The 19,599-nt window shown below is 41.5% G+C and overlaps 1 protein-coding gene across 7 annotated transcripts in view; it reads left to right on the top strand.

Annotated features, from left to right (window-relative positions):
• CDON (cell adhesion associated, oncogene regulated) overlaps nucleotides 1–19,599 on the top strand; it is a 54,602-nt gene that overhangs the window by 30,749 nt on the left and 4,254 nt on the right. For 6 of the 7 annotated variants that reach the window (XM_080567565.1, XM_080567564.1, XM_080567567.1 and 3 more), the window contains exons 9-18: nucleotides 781–1,064; nucleotides 2,913–3,087; nucleotides 4,220–4,348; nucleotides 6,051–6,257; nucleotides 6,918–7,099; nucleotides 8,492–8,597; nucleotides 11,797–11,919; nucleotides 13,394–13,621; nucleotides 14,738–15,012; nucleotides 17,422–17,501. In XM_080567565.1, coding sequence (XP_080423691.1) covers nucleotides 781–1,064; nucleotides 2,913–3,087; nucleotides 4,220–4,348; nucleotides 6,051–6,257; nucleotides 6,918–7,099; nucleotides 8,492–8,597; nucleotides 11,797–11,919; nucleotides 13,394–13,621; nucleotides 14,738–15,012; nucleotides 17,422–17,501 — 1,789 coding nt within the window. The remainder of the gene's footprint in view (nucleotides 1–780; nucleotides 1,065–2,912; nucleotides 3,088–4,219; nucleotides 4,349–6,050; nucleotides 6,258–6,917; nucleotides 7,100–8,491; nucleotides 8,598–11,796; nucleotides 11,920–13,393; nucleotides 13,622–14,737; nucleotides 15,013–17,421; nucleotides 17,502–19,599) is intronic. The other variant, XM_080567570.1, reaches the window with a different exon arrangement.

The following is a 19,599-nucleotide window of genomic DNA, read 5'->3' on the forward strand; positions in this document are numbered from 1 at the left end:
CTGGTTCCCAAACGCTCTCATCTGAAGCACTGACGTTTTCTTGTCCTGGATAATCTCAGAAGTCCAACCTGCCACCCCTTTCCCGGATGGAATGCTGACAAGCCCTGCATCAGTCGAACAGTATTTTTCTGTCTCATGGTCTCTTTCGTACTACTGATACTATTTTTTTTATTTCAAACCGGGCAAAGTAAATAGGCTGGAGGAGGCTGGAGCAGGATTTCTAGAAATGCGTTGGTATTAAATTGCATGTTAGATCTGCCTGTAAACTGAGTTTGTTCTCGGCATAAATTTTCAAATGAAATAGTCGGGTCGTGCGGCTTTCAAAGCTGATCGAAATTACAGCTAAAACCTCAGAAACTGAGGTAGGAGAATGTCCTCTTGTGTGCACGCCAATTCAGGGCATGAAAAGTTCCTTGTACAACTGCAATTAATTTAAAATTACTCCGTTTGTGTCACAAGTGTAGCTCTGTGTTTTTACTTCTAACATACATTGCTGCTACTTAATTTCTTGGAGATGGTAACCAAACCGTGCCCATGGACATTGCGTTTCAGGTTTTCTCTTTGCTACTGTGAAATGCCACCCAAAAAAAAAAAAAAAGAGCAGAAAGCCGGCATGCAAAGGTTCAGCTGGGCACTGCGGTCAGGCCTGCGTGGGGATCCCTTGAGCTGGCTTTGCAGCAGGGTTTGTTTGGAAATGACGTTCTTAAATGATTTAGTGTCCCCTCCGTGTGGGGCGAATATACGTCATCTCAAAGATGTAACCAGACTCCTCCTTTACAGTTCCCTTAGAAACTGGCACGAAAGCAGAAGAAATGGCTCCTGTGGAGACTGTCAAAAGCGATGGTGACTTTGGTGTGGAAACAGCGTTTTCAAGCCTGCCTCCAACAAAGCTGCATTTCGAGGCAGTTGCGACAGAAAAGCCCTTGAATAGCATCTCCGCCCCAGAAGCCCCCATCATCCTCAGTCCCCCGCAGACGCTCAAGCCGGACACATACACCCTGGTGTGGCGTTCGGGACGGGATGGCGGCTTGCCCATCAATGCCTATTTTGTTAAATACCGCAAGGTAATATTTCATCGCAGCGCTGAAGCAGTGCACCACAGCAGATGGATTTCATTGTTTTAGGTTTCTCAAGGAACCAATAATTGTTGCATTGCTGGTGTTAACAAGAATGTGGTGTCAGGCCAGAGAGAATATAGAACGTAGTTGAACCACAGCTTTATTGTGGCCACACAGGCAGCTTATTTTAGGGATGACTGAAGTTGGTCACAAGTATGCTGTTCTATCAAGATTTAAATGAGATTTATTTGGCGGAGCCCAAGCTTTTATTTCCTTTACGGTATCATTATGGTCTATGGGGAATTGGGCTCCAGGGCGTGTTATACACAACTTCAGTGATGTTAAAAATGCATTCACGTGAGCAAGCCTGAATCTGGTTTGCTGTGGGTACACTTGAGATCAGAAGGGAAGATGAGTATTAGACTAATCTGTCAAAGAATTTGCTACGTTGCATCCCAAAGAGACTATTTTAAACTGAAATTACCAAATATGAAAGGGAACTAATATTCCTTAAGCAGATACCTGTCATGTCCTTAAAAATGGTGTGTCAGCAGTGAGCTGTTCTGACAAAAATCAGAACTAAGCAATGCCTATGCCCGTTTTTCCAAGTGAAGTTTTCTGTATGGCAAAGCTATTTGTTTTATTTTTCATAAGCTTTTTAATCCTCTACATCCTGATCTTGTCTTAGCCTGGAGGGAATGCTTAGATTTTTGACCTGTTAGTTCCTGAAAACCTAATGCCGAAGTCTGTTAATACAATTTCTTATTCAAAGGTAGCTGGTTCACGTAAGCACTGAAAGCTTTGAATACTTATTTGACCTTTCTGATGCTTACCCTTCACTCATAACAATCCTTTCCACATTAAATGTGCTCACTCATGCATTTCTCAGTAGGGAGCTTACCATGTTTTTTATGGCAGTGTTTTCTTTGTCATAAATGTCATAAATTATTTTATTAATTTCTCTCTTTTGAAGGAAAAAAAAAAAAACCAAAACCTAGGGGGAATTAAAACTTTGAAAGAGGGGTCTCTACAGAGGGGAATACTTGAACAAAGACCGCTGGCATAACCTTTGATAATCCGTGGCATTTAGATCTGCCTTCCATGTTATATTAAAATCTTACATTGTTTAGTAGTTTATTTTTGCTAGAATCTTTGTCTTTTTCTTTGGGATTTGGGGGTAATGTTTTGCTGCAAAGGTCAAGCATTAAGACACTACCCTCAGTCTCTTTTCTTTCTTAAATGGTGATTTCACTGTTAAATTAAAAGCGTTGTTTTTTGGAAAAATGCATTAGTAAAAACCAAACCTTTGGTCTCTCTGATAACTTTTCTTTTCCAGCCTCTAGAAGTAACTAAGACATACTTTTGTTGCCCATTTTAGCCAGTAAATAATTTGAAATGCTTAAGTGCAGGAAAAGCTGGGATAGTTCAGGGAAACATATCTTTCTCATTAGGGCGTTAGGTCCAGCCTTTAATGACACACACGCACACCCCAACATCCCCAAGCTAAAGGCTGATTGAAGTATTTAAAATAACTTGGACTCTCGCTAGTTTTAGATGAAAGATAAAACGATCCGTTTTTCCAAAAACAAGCATGTGTGTGTGGAGAGGGAACGCAAGAGCAGCCTATGGAAGGAGCACTGTGAAGACAGTTGCAGAAATGCTGATTTGTGGCCCAAGTACTTGCAGATGGCACCACCCAACAAATGTACCATAGTTAGATCTAGGAAAACATGAGGAAATCTGGCAAGTTGCAGAGGTCCTCTGGATATTTGTGTGCTAAAGTAATTAGGGATTTGAGCACTACATTGAGTTTGATGTAATTCACTGCTGATGTTGTGTTGCTGTCCCGCGCAGCTGGACGACAGCGTCAGTGCAGCGGGGAGCTGGCACACGGTGCGTGTCCCTGGCAGCGAGAACGAGCTCCGGCTCACCGAGCTGGAGCCTTCAAGCCTGTATGAAGTTTTAATGGTGGCAAGGAGCGCTGCTGGCGAAGGCCAGCCTGCTATGCTGACATTTCGCACCAGCAAAGGTAGGTGCAGCACAATGCTCCCTGTGTCCTAGGCTTTTAAGAGGACATTTATTTAAATTACGTCAGCTGTATGTTGTCTGCTGCGCCGTATATGAAATGCTCTGCAATACAGTTGCTGAAGAACAGCCTCTAATAGCTAAAATAGCTGTAGGGCAAACTTTCCTGAGCGTTACTAGGTCTGTTGGTAAGTAAAGGCCATTAAATGTATGATAGTATTATTTTTGATGTGATTGTGGAGATTTTTATACTGAAATTTTTCTGTTGCTTAAAGGAGCTTAATTGTGGTCAGGAATCAGCCTGTCTTTGGTTCAGGTTTCTCCACAGAGTATCAACAGAAACTGTTTGAATTGCACAGCCATCTTTAAGTTTTCATATCTTAAAAACAGTACTGCTTCTGGTTTGATTTGCAGAAGCTTCAGTAAAAATATCTCAGTGGTTTTGACCAGGAGCCAGCTGTTTTGATTGTTGTGTGCAGACAACAAGCAAAAGTGTTTTCAGTCGAAGTATTTTTTTTCTTTCAAGCTTGGAAGCTGCTGGCTGTACTCTTAAGCATACAAAAAAAAAGATATTTTTCATACTTCTGTACAAGAACAGGATAGTTCAAAATTTTGTTAAAAATGTAGTATTGTGAAATCTGTGAAGTCATGATAAGTACTTACGTACTTATGGCTGTATTGACACAGACCAAAAGTCCCTTCAAGCCAGTATCCTGTGTCCAGCTGTAACCAAACACAGTTTCCATAGTATTTTTATTGAACTTCTTTCTCTAGACGTGAATTTTAGTGTACTCTTTTTTCTGCCTGTTGTGATTTTGTGATGAGAGAGCTTCAAAACCCAGGCAGCAGTCAGCAAGCACCACCACAAAGCAAAGTGCAGTACTGAAGACGTTAGCACAGTCACATATGAGCCCAGGGACTCTTGCACTGTGGATGGAAGAGGCTTCCTCTCTTGCTCCCCTGAAGAAACTCCCTAATTGCTGTCTTGACTGTGTACATTGTGATTTGGAGCCAGGGCTTTAGTCCTCTGCACTGTAGCACGTGATTTTGCAGAGCGAGCGTGTTGCAAGAAGCAATGAACAGCACTTTCTCATCCAATCCCTGAGTTGATTGACTGTATGTCAAACGTTTCTTAGAAAGAACATCATCCTCGAAAAACACTCAGGCTCCATCTCCACCAGTAGGCATTCCTAAACATCCCGTCATTCATGAAGGGACAAATAATTTTGGTGTCGTCCTTCCAGATCTGTCTCGACATAGCGGAGGTAGGTATATGGGTTGCTTGTAATCCACGTGCTAGAAGTTAGTGTGAACTGAGATGCATCTAAGTTAACTTGTGAAGTGTTTATTACTGTTCTAGATGCTTCTATTACCTTCTTTATTTCCTATTTATTCCTTAAGCCTCTTTGAGAGAGTTATTTTTTTGTCTTGTGGGACTTCAGTGAGTGAGATCAGATAGCAGCAACTTCAAGCTGTCAGATTTTCTGTTTATTGCATTTCCAGAGGAAGAGATGGTAGTTCATGCTTTTGGGATTAACTGAAAGGTTAGCTTATTCCAGTTTATGAGCTAGCATTTTATGTAGCTGCCTTGATACCTCATGTTTCCACAGCTACTTTAAGTCACCAAGTAGTAGCGCACTTCTTACAGACTGCAGCTTCCGTGGGGAGGTATTTGAAGCTATGAATTTAGCAAATGCATGTCCTAATCTAGTGAATGTAGGATTTGAAAGGATATCGTGCAGGAATCACCTGCATGTTTGGTTCTCAAAAAATTAGATAAAAGTAGTCTTTCATGTGTATCGTTCTTGCTGCTAATTTTTAAACCTGCAGTTGCTTTTTGTTAAATACTCTGCTTTTCTCTTCCACTGTAAAAGATGCAGAGGGAGAGAGGAAATGGGAGATGTTCATGTCAAAGTTTTAAGTTCTCTGAGTGGATTATCTCTGTCCTGAATGTTTTCCTGTGGCTTCTCAAGGCTACGCTCATTTCTTATTGCAAGAAAATAAAAACCACTTCCAGTTAGGTGTGATTTTTTTGTTGTTGTTTTAAAGCTTGGTTTCCCATGAAAACAATGGTTATAGTCCTTTTTTTTTATTATCACCCCAGCCTTTGAACTCATTGACCTGATTTGGTAAATTTATTTGGGCTGAGACCTCAAAGGTGATACGATGTCTAAAGTTTGTGTAGAACCAAAGTTGAGTAGAGAGGTTTGTTAATAATGCAGGTGAGGGGAGCTGAGCACTGCATACTCATGACATTGCTAAGTATCAGAGGGGCCAGACAAAGACGATTTACGTGTGTCCAGCTGCAAATGCTCAGCCTGTTTAATGCCCCCAAAGCTGTCAGCTTTCTGTTCCTTGTTTGGTTCCTCCTCTCATCAGTGGCAGGCTCCATGTTAATGAATGTAAGATAGTTCAGTGAAGTCTTACAGCTCTCAGAATGGTTAAAACCAGATTTACTAACACCCCCTCTTTCCATTCTCTCTGTTCCACTGCTGTCTGTAACTTCAAGTGAGTTCAGTAAGTATATTATTTGTTGCATGCTTTGTTTGCTCTTTGTTCTTATTTCTTCCAAATTATGGTTTTGGCAATGTAGTGCTCATTAGTGCAGATGGGTTGAAGTCTCATCTGGGTCTGGGGCAATTTCAGGGTTTTAAAAATGATAACCATTTTTTTCTGCATTCACTTAGTGTGTGTTTTCATTTCCATGTAGAGATGGGTTGGGGTAGCGTAACACCATACCTGTTTGATTATTACATTGTAAAGTAGTTAATTCCTCCATTTTCTCAACTCTTGCTCTTCAAGCATATTTTCCAGAAGAGTAAGGGGGATAGTTATTATAGGAGGATTTAAGATTCTCTGTGTTAATACACAAAGTCTAATTTAATCATAAATTAGTCTAATCAGTTGTTGTAGAAAATGAAGTTTCAGCTGCCTCTAATGCTCTTTTAACTGAATTTCTTATTTCAGTTCCAGAAGCTCCTGATCGACCCACAATCTCCACAGCATCAGAGTCATCTGTCTATGTCACATGGATACCGCGAGCAAACGGTGGCTCCCCCATTACTGCCTTTAAAGTAGAGTATAAACGCTTGGGACGAAACAGTGACTGGCTAATTGCAGCTGATAACATTTCTCCTTCCAAGCTGTCTGTGGAAGTTCGTAACTTGGAGCCAGGTATTAAAAACGTTTTTTCCTCTTAAGCAGTTAATGCTGCTGTGTTTGCTCAGATGAGTACTCCTGCTGAAAGAAGACTTGAACTCTTTGTCTCTTCGTTTTAACTTCTGTGGGATAGGAGTTCATCATATGAATTCAAGTTGATTTCTGGCTTTCCCAGTGGAAAAAAAATCCACACCATAAGTTAATACTTTTCCAAGTGGAGGGGAGGTTTGTGTATTATTGCTATTTTTAACTTAATTGTCCTAGAAAGCACTCAGAAAGTAAAAAGAGAAAAAATGCATTAAGGGAAAGTCGTCTGTACTAGTTTTTGGTTTCTCCCATTGTCCAGTCCTTTCCTAACGTTTTAGGAGTATGAGTAGGGGGAATGGATGATGATAGGTATCCTTTGAAGCATCTTCTCAGTGTCCAGCAGTTAGGGGCTTCCTGAGCTTATGGCTGCCTCTGTGTCTTTGGATTTTTCTTGAGTGAATTTCCCTAATCACTTTTGTAAGCTGTTTATATTTCTGATGGCCACATTAGTCTGTGGCAATGAGTCCTACACTTTTTTTCCTAATTGGATGTTGTGCAAAAACTACTTCCTAATCTGTTTAGTCTCTCCTTGAATCCTGTTTCTAGTACTTGTTTTGCTATAACTCTTTCACTTTTTTCCCTTAAAAGGAGAAATGTATAAGTTCCGTGTGATTGCTGTGAACAACTATGGGGAGAGCCCACGAAGTGCAGCGTCTCGCCCTTACCAAGTAGCTGGTTTCACCAACCGGTTTTCCAACCGCCCCATCACGGGACCTCACATAGCTTATACGGAAGCCATCAGTGACACTCAGATCATGTTAAAATGGACAGTGAGTATCATCGGCTCCTGGTCTTCTCACAGTTGTGGGCCAGTTTTTACTGCTTTGGCTAATTAGAAGCTCTTAAAAGTCAAGGATTAAGAGCTGATTGTGGAATAGTGAGTGATGCTTTCTTTTTCCCCTGATAGTCAGAGGTGATCTTGTTTCTAGAAGAGGGCAAATGTACTTCATTCTTGTATGGCAGAATAGGATAACTTACCAGGCCGTGTGCCTCTTGCACCCTTTGCTCCCCATTTCCAAGCCCTTTTTCCTCTGTGGAGGCAGCCCTGTCAGTTGTTTGCTCCCTTTTGCGGTGTCTCCCAGCCTCCCTCCACACCACTCTCCTCTCCCCACTCCCTGGGGATGCCACACACGGCCTTTGAGGTGATGGGCTCGTCTGAGTGCTCCTTGGGTTATGACAGATACACCAAGTGGCAGCTTCAGTGAAAGGCTGCAGCCGCCTTAGTCCACCAGGGTTTTGCACTGACATACCAGAAGGCACCAACCACTCTGTCCAAACCACTGCTAATGCCGTCAGTTGTGAGCAATTGGCTTCATTTGCTGCAATTCCTGCCGCTTGTGTCAGTCCAGGCAGAGATGGCTCAAACTGGTGCTGCATTTAGAAACCTGATGTCTTCCCTTGCATCTAATAGAGGTTTCATGTTAGAGAAACACTTTCCTTTCCCCGGTACCTTGTCTTTTGTAAACAAGTACTTTAAAGTCCTTATTGAAAGCCATAGAAATTCTTTGCTCTTGTTTTGAAATCTAACCCCCTAGTATACTTTGGAGGATTTAATGTGTGGAGTTTGCAATGTTAGTTCGCTCTACTAGCTTAGTCTTAAGAGATGTTAAGGATAATAAACTTGAAATAACCTCTAGTTCCTCAGGAGGCTACATAATTTAAAGTTATAGTAAAATATTCTGAACTGAATTTTAGAGTGACTTTAATTCTTGCTGTACTAAAAATGGTCTTAACTTCTCCATTCCATTAATCACTCGAATTTTCAGGTTGTTGATGATCAGACCCCCTACTTGAATGTCTGTAACGTGATGTGGGAGGAAGGTGTCATCCCCAGCTCAAGCTCTGTCCCAGTACTACCCTTCCTCTTTTGGCTGGTCTGAGGAGTTGAGAGGCAGAGAACTCTTCTTCCTGCAGCTCTGCAGGAGACTTTCACCCTCTTCAGCATTGTGTCAGTCATACCGATGTCTGCACATCCGCAGCAATTGATAGCCCTTTTTTGTGTTGTGGTTTCCATGCAAACCTTCTTCTATACCTTGTTTGCACAGCCTTATTAAAAGAAAAAATAGATATTTCAAGGTGATAAGAGACTCAGTGATGCCAATTCAGTAGGACTGAATTAAATTTTTTCTTCCCTAATGCTGTCTTCTGGAATTCTCTTTTAGTATATTACATCAAGCAACAACAACACACCCATCCAAGGATTTTATATCTATTATCGGCCTACGGACAGTGACAATGATAGTGACTACAAGAGGGATATTGTAGAAGGTACAGTGCACTGTTTGCTTGCTTCGTAACACTACTTGATGGGGAAGAACATCATGTAGCCATGTTGGCTGTGTTTATATGAAATCTAAACTGCTTTTCCCAAACTGAGTCTTTATAATATATTTCACAGAAGTAGCTATCTCAACTACATAACATCAAGCTCTGCCCACACATGAACTTGTTTTTTTCCTTCTGAAGCCTCATCTACATTGAAACTTGAGAATTAAATATGTTTTTAAGTTTGTCTTGTTAGACTGCTGCAAATCCTTGATGTAGCTCTATTTAAACTGGTTTAGTTTAAAGTAATTTAGTAAAGGGAAACCATCACAGATGAGATTTAACCCAGAATTAAGTGTATCTGTTACAGACTGTATTATAACTAGATGGATTTTAAGATGATTTACATCAGCATGGGTTTTCTAAACTAGGCAGTACTTCGTGTGTGATTTCCCTTCTCTCCTTTTACCTTGCTTAGTTGCTTCTCCTGCTATAAGGAAGCTGCTTTTAGCCTCAGGTGTAGTAGTGTGCTGCAAATGCAGGTATGTTCGTGCTTCATTCTGCCTGTTAATCAGTTTTTTTTCTCTGTGCATATTAGATCATCATTTTCCTGGAAGAAGTTATTAGATAATGTCTATATTAGTCCAGAAGTGGAAAAGCCTTTTAAAAATATTTTACTTAATGTCCTTATTACTTGGGCTGAGTAAACGCAGTGATCTCATTCTGTCCCGATGACGTTAATTATTTTTTCCCCTCATTTATTTCCGTTACAAGGGGAATGGGCCTTTATTTTGAACGTTTTTCCCAGCTAGACAATACTCTGCATAGTACTTTGATGCGTGACATAAGCTTTTGCACTCTCTAAAGCTATTAAAGATCCAGAGTTTCTGCTCAGAGGTTTGCTTTAAAGAAGCTTATGCAGACTGCAGCTTCATCTGCAAATGTATTTTAGCCTTCGCTAGGCAGAACTTGTGTGTTTATAAATCTTATACACTAAGCAGTTAGTTGTTTAAGTGGGCTCCACTGTGCTGTGAAATTAGCTTGTTTCTGATTTTTTCTCCCCGAGTGTGTGTGTGTGTATTGAACTCTTTGTGGCAGTCTGAAACCATTAGCAGCTGCTCTGCTCTGCCAAACCCTGGAACAAAAACTCATTTGGTGGAAATATTTAAACAAGAACTTTTCTTTACTGTGCTCCCCTAAATTAGCTTTTCAGGGGGAAGAAAAAAGAGCTATTTTCAATTAAAGTGTGATTGGAAGCACTTGAAGTGAAATATGTATAGAAACGTGACTTAAGACGTTTTTGTGTAGATCACTTGTTCTTAATTTTTTTTCCCTCTGTTTCCTTTGAATTCATCTGTCTGTTTTTGACAGGGAATTTTATCTTGAAATGACTGCGTGTGTAGTGGAAAAAGTGTTGTGATGCCTGTGTTAGCTAAGTACTTGCCGTAGGCTTTCCTTACCGTTTCCTGTTAAGTCTTGTCTTTCGAGACATTCAAAATGCTGCAGAAAACTTTCTACTAATGAATGCTGCTACAGGCCAAATCAGATTTTACTTAAAAAAAAAAAAAAAAAAAAAAAATCTCAGCTCAGATGGCTCCTTGCTATCTTTCAGCAGTTTTAAGCAAAAGCAAAGAAAAATCTACCCTATCCTGCATCTACATTCTGTGTTTCTCTGTTTCTCGAGGGTCCTGGAGATTGAATTTAAAATGTAAATGCAGTCTGATCTCAGTTGTTTAAATGTTTTTCCTTGCTAATGGTGCACGAAGAGGACAGTTAAAGTGCCTGTACTGATTCCAGTTCCACTAATGGTTTGAAGCGGAAACCTAAAACCTGGTGTAGTAATTACGGAAAGGAATGCTTGGGGAGGGGGGCGGGTGGGAAGAACTGTGGATCTTGGGAAAACGTGCGCCTTAGGGAACAGGCCGGTTCCAGCCTCAGCCAGGACTCGCGTGGTCGCTCGGGATGCCCGCAGTGCACAAGGCAGAGCCTGGAGCGCGTGGCGCATCCCTTCCCGAAGCTCCCGAGCCCTGCAATGCTGCCTGCTGCCCTTTCCAGGGGGGCTTTTGCGGCTGGGCACGGGTACCTGTGCCCCGGCGTGGGTCTGGGAGAGTTCGAGTGGAGTCGCGGTGACAGCCCCTGCCAGCCAAACAGGCTTTATTTTTTATTAATGCTTAAATCAGTAGGTGGTATGACAGTTTCTTAGAAACAGTGGAAACAGTTCAAGGTGGTATTTTCCAAGAGGGATTAGGAGTGCTCAAACAGTTAATTAAACTCACTAAAAAAAAGGATCCCTGTTTATTAAAATTTGTCACAAGCCCGTGAAAGTAAAAACTGAGAGTGATTTATATTGAAGTGCTCAGTACTTCAGGAGGGTGTCTAAATGAAATGCTGGCCGGGAGCCAGAGATGACAAAACCGTCCTATTAGAGAAGATTGCTTGGCTTGGAATCTGTCTCTGCAGGGGCAGGCAGCGCGAGAGACAGCCTTACTGTCTAATTTTGTTTCCTAGTATGTTTAATAAAATGTATGTTCAATTATTTGCGGTTTCTGCTAGTTGAGTAACCCAGATGTATCCTTACTGTGAAAACAGGCTGCTTCAGTTGGTACTGTGCATTTCCAGAGATCCCACAGGACAGCAAACTGGGAGAGGGTCTTATTGCCGTGAAGTCTCTCCTGTCTGCAGCTAATCGGTTTTCTGTTTGCCTTGCCAGTTTCACCTTCTTCTTTGCCTGGCATATGGTGAATAACTAGCATAACCCATCTTCAAATAAGTAGTGAAGGAAAGCTTATTCTATAAAAAAAGAGTTGTTTGTAAAATGCTGTGGGACACTTCAGGGTAGAACAGAAGCAGTTCCATATTAAAGATGCCCAGAACTGCTGCTGATTTCAAATGTAAAGATGATGCTGGAAACTTAGATGTCTTTTTGAGTTCGGGGACTTCCAGTCTTTGTGAAGAAAGACACTTGGGGGGAAAAAAAAAAAAAAGAAAAAAAAAAAAACTCCACCACATCATTCATCAAAAGGTTTTTTAATATATTTCACAAGATGCTTAGGCTTTCAAAAAAGTCCATAAATTGTTAATAAAACTTCTGTGCCAGCCACAAAAGCTGCAATACCCTGTCTTTTATAAAGAGACTGCAACATACTCATACCTAACTCTGACTCATACGAGTAAATGAAATGCAGTTGATTATTTTTCATAGGTACAAAGCAATGGCACTTGATAAATCACCTGCAGCCAGAAACATCTTATGACATAAAAATGCAGTGCTATAATGAAGGTGGTGAAAGCGAGTACAGCAACGTGATGATCTGTGAAACTAAAGGTGAGCACGTAGCTAGTGCGTCTGCTTGTCTGTGAGATCGTGTGAAAGGTGGTGTTCTGTGCCATCAAATATCTGTTGTGTTGAATTTTTTGCAGCATAAAAGTTAGCTGTAATGAAGACTGTAATTTTCTGGAATGTTTTGTGGGATTGTTTTGTCTTCGATAGCTAGGACTGTTTTGAGCATGTGGAAACTGATATGTTGCACTCCCAAGAAAGGCTCTTAGCAAAACTCTAGATTTGCCTGGCTAACGTAATAGTACTGTTGTTCTGGGTTGTTTTTTTGCTATGATGATAGCCTCTCCTTAGGAGACAACCATGCTCTCGGAGATGACAGAATTGATTTGTACGTCTGTTTTATGTCTTCAGGGCTCTGTGACACATTGTATAAGTGCAGACCACAGCAACTGATGGTTATGTTGGCTGCCTCCATCACTAATCCTGCATGCCTCTGGCACAAAGTTTGTACTGTTCTCTGGAAGTGTCAGATATGGCAGTCACATTTATTTTGCGAAGAATTCCTGTCTCCTTTAATCTCTAAAACCAAGTAAGGCTGTAAAGGGGAAATGCAGACAGTAAACTTCAAATGCAGAGCTATGAAAAAATGTTGTTTTTTTAAAAATTTTTTTAAAACTCTCTAGGAGCGGAAGCATCAAAATTTAGTTAAGTTAGTAGCAAAGCCCTTGAAAGAAAGGTTAGGAGCTGCAGGGTTTCAGGCTGTGTGCACAGTTGGTTTTCCTCCTGCAAGGAGTATAACCTTCCTCCCTAATTTTAAAATTGGCAAGATGTAATCTGTTGTTCATAGCGCTTCTTCCTTAAAATACATCTCTTCCAGGCTCACAGGGATTCTGCTTATCTAACACATCTGTACGGAGGTGCTTGTGTCTCTCTGTTGACCAGCTTCACTCTTAAGCCAGGCACCTCTTTAAGCCTACTTTTTAGTGTCAAGTGGAGTGAATCTGAGCTATGGTGTGCTGAAAATTAATGTAAACTTAATTTCTGTGTTAGACTAGCTTTCTGTGATTTCTGTTCAGCTCTTAGCATCTTAAATAGTATGGTTTAGAAAATGGGGTTAGCAGGGTTCACATCAGATAAAAGTAGGTCATCTGGCAGTGGTTATACGATAGAAATGCGCGTTGTGGTTTTTCCTGACCTCAGAAGTGGAAAGATTTGCGCTCTTTCAAGTTGGGAGTTAGTGCAGTTCTGGCCTTGCATACGTCGAGTTGCTCGTTAAAGTTTCAAGTGACCTCAATGAGAGGGTTAGCAGGCTGGATAATAACCGTTTTCCAAGGCAAATGGTTATTACCCAATAGTAGTTGGCCTTCTCATTATAGTTTTTAATATTGACTTGGAAGCTTTCTCTTTGAGGTATTAGCATTCAAACTCCTGCAGTAATTATTTTCATTTCATAATGAAAAAATACATTTAGAAGACTCGTTTAGTGAACGTACCCATGCTTGTCTCTTCTTTGACCTAGTGAAACGCATGCCAGGAGCATCTGAATATCCAATAAAAGACCTGAGCACACCACCAAATTCCCCTGACCGGGTTGGGGGAAGCAGCGGTGGGCCTTCTAACGGCCCCGTTCGGAGCAGTGACATGCTGTATTTGATCGTGGGCTGTGTCCTTGGAGTGATGGTCCTTATTCTGATTGTTTTCATTGCCATGTGCCTGTGGAAAAACCGTCAACAAAACACCATGCAGAGTGAGTTATGTTTGGTTTCCTTTCATCTCAGTGTTCAAGACAAAAATATTATCAGAGTAAAATTAGTAGCATTCATATTACAATTTTATGAACAGGGATCCTCATGTTCAGAGCCAACTGGCATTTATTTAGGGACTTGTGCTTTCTGGATGTGCCTCAAGTGAATATTTGAGAGCAGCCATGTCTTTGTTTCCTTGCACTGATGCTCACTGTCCTGTTGCATTGCTGTAAGGTTGTGCTGCAGTTTTATCTAAAGAGTGGCGTGTGAAATGCCAGTGCACAGAGTTCTTCAGCTTCTGTTTGTCCTTAAGAACCTGCATGGATTTCTGTTTGTTCGCAGTGACAGAACTTGTATGTAGTCCTAAGTAGTTAAAATGAAGAGACTTAAATGCCACATCTGTCTATCTCCCTGTCCTGTGTGTATCTGGAAAGTGAAGGAACTTAATGCACTAGAAGGACAAGTCCTGTGTACTGCTTAGTCCCTTCACAGTAAAAGTGGGTTCAATGTATTGGTCTTCCAGAAAGGTGTTAATAGGGAAAACCTGCCAGTTTGCAAGTAGGAGCCTTGGGCAGATGCACTGGAGCTTAAGCAGCCTTTGCAAGGTGCTCTATGACCACTAAACGATTCTGAGCTAACAGAGGTTCTTTATCGTCTTTTCTGTTCCTAATGCATAAATCAGCCTGCCGTGTTCTTTCCATAGCTTGTGCTTATTTTTAAATGTCCTTACTCTCTGACAATGAGAAATTAAGCAAAACTTGCAAGATAAGATAGTGTCTTCAATTGCAGCCCAAAAATATTTTCTGGAAGTAGTTCATAACAGATAGCAGAAGGATCTATTGATCATACAGATGGTCCGTTTTTAGAATGTTCTTTGCTGGGACTGGCTGACTGAGCCCTTTCAGACCAATGTTCCTGGTCTGTTCTCCAGGATATGGCTGCTTTCCATTTCTACATTTGTATACTAAGCACTTAGATAGTGCAGTTAATTTACAAAAGCTGCAGAAAGAGAAAATGAGATTCTTTTGTTTCTTAGAGACGCTTGTTAAACTTTTAATTTGGCAATAAATATGCTCTCTGTAGCAGAACTGCCGTAATAATGCCTGGGTCTTTTGCAGAATATGACCCTCCTGGCTATCTGTACCAAGGGGCAGATATCAACGGGCAAAGGATTGAGTACACAACCTTACCTGGCACAAGTCGTGTCAACGGCAGCATCCATGGGAACTTTATAAGCAACGGCGGCCTCAGCAATGGATGTCCGCACATCCATCATAAAGTTGCTAATGGAGTTAATGGGATTGTGAACGGAGGAGCTGGACTTTACCCAGGGCACACCAACTCCCTGTCCAGGACACGCGTGGACTACAAACACACCCACCACCTTGTGAATGTAAGCTCTTACATGGAGTGAAAGGCTCAGCCTAGACCTTGGGATTTACTCAGTTTGTAGAAGCAGGCTTAGTTTGGGTGGGGAAATACTCATCCATTGATAACAGCCAGTTCCACTAAATGACTTTTCCCAAAGGAAGCAACTGGGCTGATATTTCTGATACAAACATCATGGTTTTCATTTGAGAATATCAGATGACAAGCAAGAATTCCTCTTACTCTGGGAAATCTGCCTCTATCCTCCTCCTAACAGCATGTAAGCTCTGAGAATACTTTTGTACTGGGTTGAGATACTTTACTTGTACATATGGTATTTCTCAATCTTCAAGTTAAATAGATTTAATTATAGCTGCTTATTCTGCAGCTTTATGGATCACCCGTTTTTCCCCCACCTGTTTCAGATCTGTAACTCTAAGCAATGCTATTAATTATGGAAAAGCACGAATGTAGCAGGAGCTTCCATAAAATAAAATGTCCCATACATCTTGAAATGCAGCAATGTAATAAGACTGCTTTTTTTTTAAGTCCCTTGTTTGTGACTTTTGAGACAGGCCCCCTTTAAAAAAAAAAAAAATAAATAAAAACTTAAAATAAAATTAAAAACTAATTTAAGTCTGTGATCCAGCCTTTGTATGCTGTGGAAAAATACTTCATTTGCTGAAATGTGTCCTGTTTCCAAGAGAGAATAATGATTTCATTATTGTCTATGGAAACAGATGGCTTGCATTCAAACTTACTAAACTTACTCAAAACTGTGAACATTGCCCAGGAAAACTGAAAGAAAAAGTTCAAAAGTCTGAGAAACAGCATGCTGGTTTTGGAGTAAAAAAAAAGAGGCTATTGTTTGTGTTAGTAATTGAACACAAGTACTTCGTTTTATTGAACAACAACTTAGCACTTGCACAGTAGTTGCCACTTCAGATAAGTCTGGTTTTGAGGCTAGACCAGTTGGTTCTTCACCTGATTTTGTCTTTGGTTTGCTCATGTAACAAATAGGACTGCTTTTTGGTTGCTTTAAAGAGCAACCGAGGCCAGACCATGTTTTTTTGACCTGTCCACCCCCCAGCGGGTGAACTCTCAAAAGTTTCAAACTGCACAAGCCCTCAGGAAGGGAAGATTTTGTAGCATTTGAAAGCCAGCCCATAAGAAAGCTTGCCACACAGCGCTGGGGACTTTGCATTGCTGCTTTGTCCTTCCTAATTTTTTTCTCGGAGGCACGGAAATAGGGGTCTTGTGCAGAGCGCTTGGTAACAAAGGGCTCTGAACTTGGAGCTCCTCTGCCAAACCCTGTGCCACGAGATACAAACACGAAATGTCACAGTATGCCGTCTTGTGAGCAGTGACTGGGTTGGTTTTTTTGGTTTTCCCCTCCATGTTGTGCAGAGTTGAGTACGGCGATCCATTCCCACACAGAAGAGCTCGGACTGGCACGCTGATGAGGCACAGCAGAGGAACAGGATGTTCTCATTCTCATTAGGACTCTCTTTATTGTTTCATTGATTGGGCTGAATGAGGAAGAGAAAAACTGGCCAGGGTGGAAATCAAGACTAATTAGGCATTTCCTCAGTGATCCATATCTGACCAAGCAGCCTCAAGAACTTAAGGCTAGCCCTGTTTTTGCGTAAGCTGCCCTTACCCTTACGTGCTGTTTAAGATCTCCAAAGTCAAGTGAGCTTTCCCAGACTTGCTCCCCTCCCAAAATACGCTGTGGTAGCCTGGCTCCACGGCACCATTTTCAAATGGCTCTCACATCGGTGTCCGCCTAGGCTTTAACAATGAGGTATGTGTTAATCTGGGCATTTTACTTGCTTGTAATGGCCCCTCTAGCCAAAACTAACAACACAAAATCCCTCTCACCCAGAGTCATTGCTGGCTAAGGAATTACCCCATCTGTAAAAATATTAAATGTTTCAAAAATCAGTGTAGCGAAGTAAACTGATCTAATCGGAGTAATTACAGGAAAGTGGGATGGGTTTATGTTGTGACATCAGCCCTGCAAATTTAGTACTCTCTCTCCCCAAATGGGCACAGTTTGCTAATGAAAAGCAATTTGCTTTCATGTCTGTCATCAGTGTTAAAAATAAACATATTTACAGTGTGTTTATTAAATTAAACCTGAGCATATTAAGCTGAAAACAGACCAGGGAAATTACCGCATACTTGTCTAAGCTACAGTTATTTACTTTTCTCTGACACACATGCTGGCAAAAGCTCTCCGCTTGACTTTGTATAATAGCTCAGTGTTGCCATGCCATATTACGGGACATGGATCTGAAGATTGATAAGGTGATTAGGGTTTGGAAATGAAGTGTCTTGGGGCACCAGCTGACACTGAACTGCCTTCTCCTTTCTCCGTGACTGTCTCTTGTATGCTTTCACAGCCACTGATTGTTGAATCTTCCTGCTTCAGGGCGGTGGGATGTACACGGCAGTGCCGCAGGCTGACCCCTCCGAGTGCATCAGCTGCCGAAACTGTCGGAACAATAACAGGTAACGTAAAACCTGCACCTACGGTCAGGGCCTTCGCCAGAAGCCCTTCCTTTATAGGCTGTGTGGGGCAAACAAAAGCAGAGAGTGAGTGTCTCAGAGCAGTGCCAATAACCTGTGGGGTGGAATAATTGAGTTATTGAATCTCCAGAACTCACCTTGATCGATCTCTTCATTTGATGGTCTCTAGAATGTGAGGCAGGTTGGGCACTGTGTTTTTTTTAAACCTTTTTTTTTCTTCAGCTTCAATAGAGGACCATTCCACGTAGAATAATACAAAGGAGAGTTTCTCAAACAGGATTTAATCAGGTCTTCTGTATTTTGCATTTCCTGTCATTCTCTTAAAAATGCCAACAAACTAGAATGGCAGCTTTGCTTTCAAAACACAATTCTTTGTGAAACCTGGTACTTGAGATTCTTCAGGCCTTCAGCAGCAGTTTGGTCAGCCTTTGTTAGTGCAGGATATATTTTTGCACGAGAAAGAAGATTCTTGTATAGAATAAGGGAACATCTGTCTTCTGTGTTGTAGTAAGGAATCTAGATTTTTATTAGTTTTTTAATGAATATCCTTCCAGGCTTCTGACTAAATCTCTGGTTATTGTAATGACTAAAAATAGGGCTGAAAGTCAGACATATTGGACCAGTTTGGCTGGTAAACTTGGGGTCTTTTAAATCATACTTTGAATTTTCTCTTATTAAAATCGGCAGCTGCCCTCCAGTTTACATCTGAAGAAGCTGAGTCGGAATTAATCCGTTACAGAAGACGGAAAAGTTATTCATTTTCATGGTTTTAGTTTTTAATATTTAGCTTAAAATAGGATTAAAATCTTTCATCCCCATAGTGCGAAGGGGACAAGGGGTGTTACTTGCAGGTGGAGCTGGGCTTGTGTTGTTAGGACCGATGTCGCAGATGGTCGCAGGGGAAAAGAGAGCTACCGTTCCATTATGAGCCAATTGTCTGTTTTCAAGGCAGTGTGTGTAACAGCAGTCATCAAGATGTGTACAACTGGCCGTAATTTGGAACACATTGTATGTGTTATGCTGTAATTAATAGCTTGTTTTCCAGTTTTAAGCATATTTAATTTTTTAATTGCACTTTTTTCTTAAGAGAAAGGGGAGAATGTGTTCCATCCTGTGCGACTGATGTTCTTCCCAGATGGGTCATTAGCAGTGGCTGAACTTTGAATTTTCACCTCCCTGTTCTATATTTGACTGCTTGATTCGGAAACAAGTTGTCCCTTGGAGCTGCCTACCCCAGAGGGGAGCCTGAACCGCTGCTTGGCAGGGGAGCTGCGCAGCCGCTCGCTGGGAGCTGGGACCTCTCCATCCCCTTGTTTGTGCTCGGGGAACGGAAGGAGGACATGGGAGAAGGGAGCGGGGAGGACTGAGGACACGGCTCAGTGTTACCCCAGGGGCTTCTGAGCTGCATTTATGGCTTGGGTGAGGAGGAGGAGAAAGGCCCAGTGGTTGGCACAGCCTAGTATGTGGGTTTCAGCAAGGTTTTGGGGCCCATGCCCCATCTCTGCTCAGGGCTGTCCCCTCTGTTTGCGCCGAGTTCTCCACACACAGAGAGGACCCGTGCCTTGTCCTGTCCTTGAATTACTGCACAAAAAGCAGACAGTTCCTTGGCTGAGGTGGAGACACCTCTAACAGGAGGATCTCAGTAAAACATGAGCGTGCCAGGTGAGTGGTGCGCCGCTAGAACACTCCACTGTCACTTCCAGAAGTAGCCTATTTCCACTTAATACCTGGTGTTATTGCTGATTTGGACTAAATCTGGCAATTTTTTGAATTGTGAACATGCACAAATGAATCTTGATGATTTAGTGTATCTAATAGCTGGCTACCATGGCTATTTGCAGCAAGAGCCATCTTGAAGCAGGTTTTACCACTGTGGTAATGAAATCCCTTGGTCTTCTGTTTAAATTAGCACTTTATGCTTTTGTTACCGCTCATGGAGGCTTGCCAGAGGTAGAAGCTGCTGAAATGTGGATACCCATTTTGCTGTTGTGGACAAAGCCAGTAAGACAAGTGTGATTTATGCTTATTACATTAGGATTCAAAACTGATTTCTGTTCTTCGGTGCTTTTGCACTAAAATT

Source organism: Anser brachyrhynchus, assembly GCF_964034855.1.
Source record: "Anser brachyrhynchus genome assembly, chromosome: 25".
Lineage (NCBI taxonomy): Eukaryota > Metazoa > Chordata > Aves > Anseriformes > Anatidae > Anser > Anser brachyrhynchus.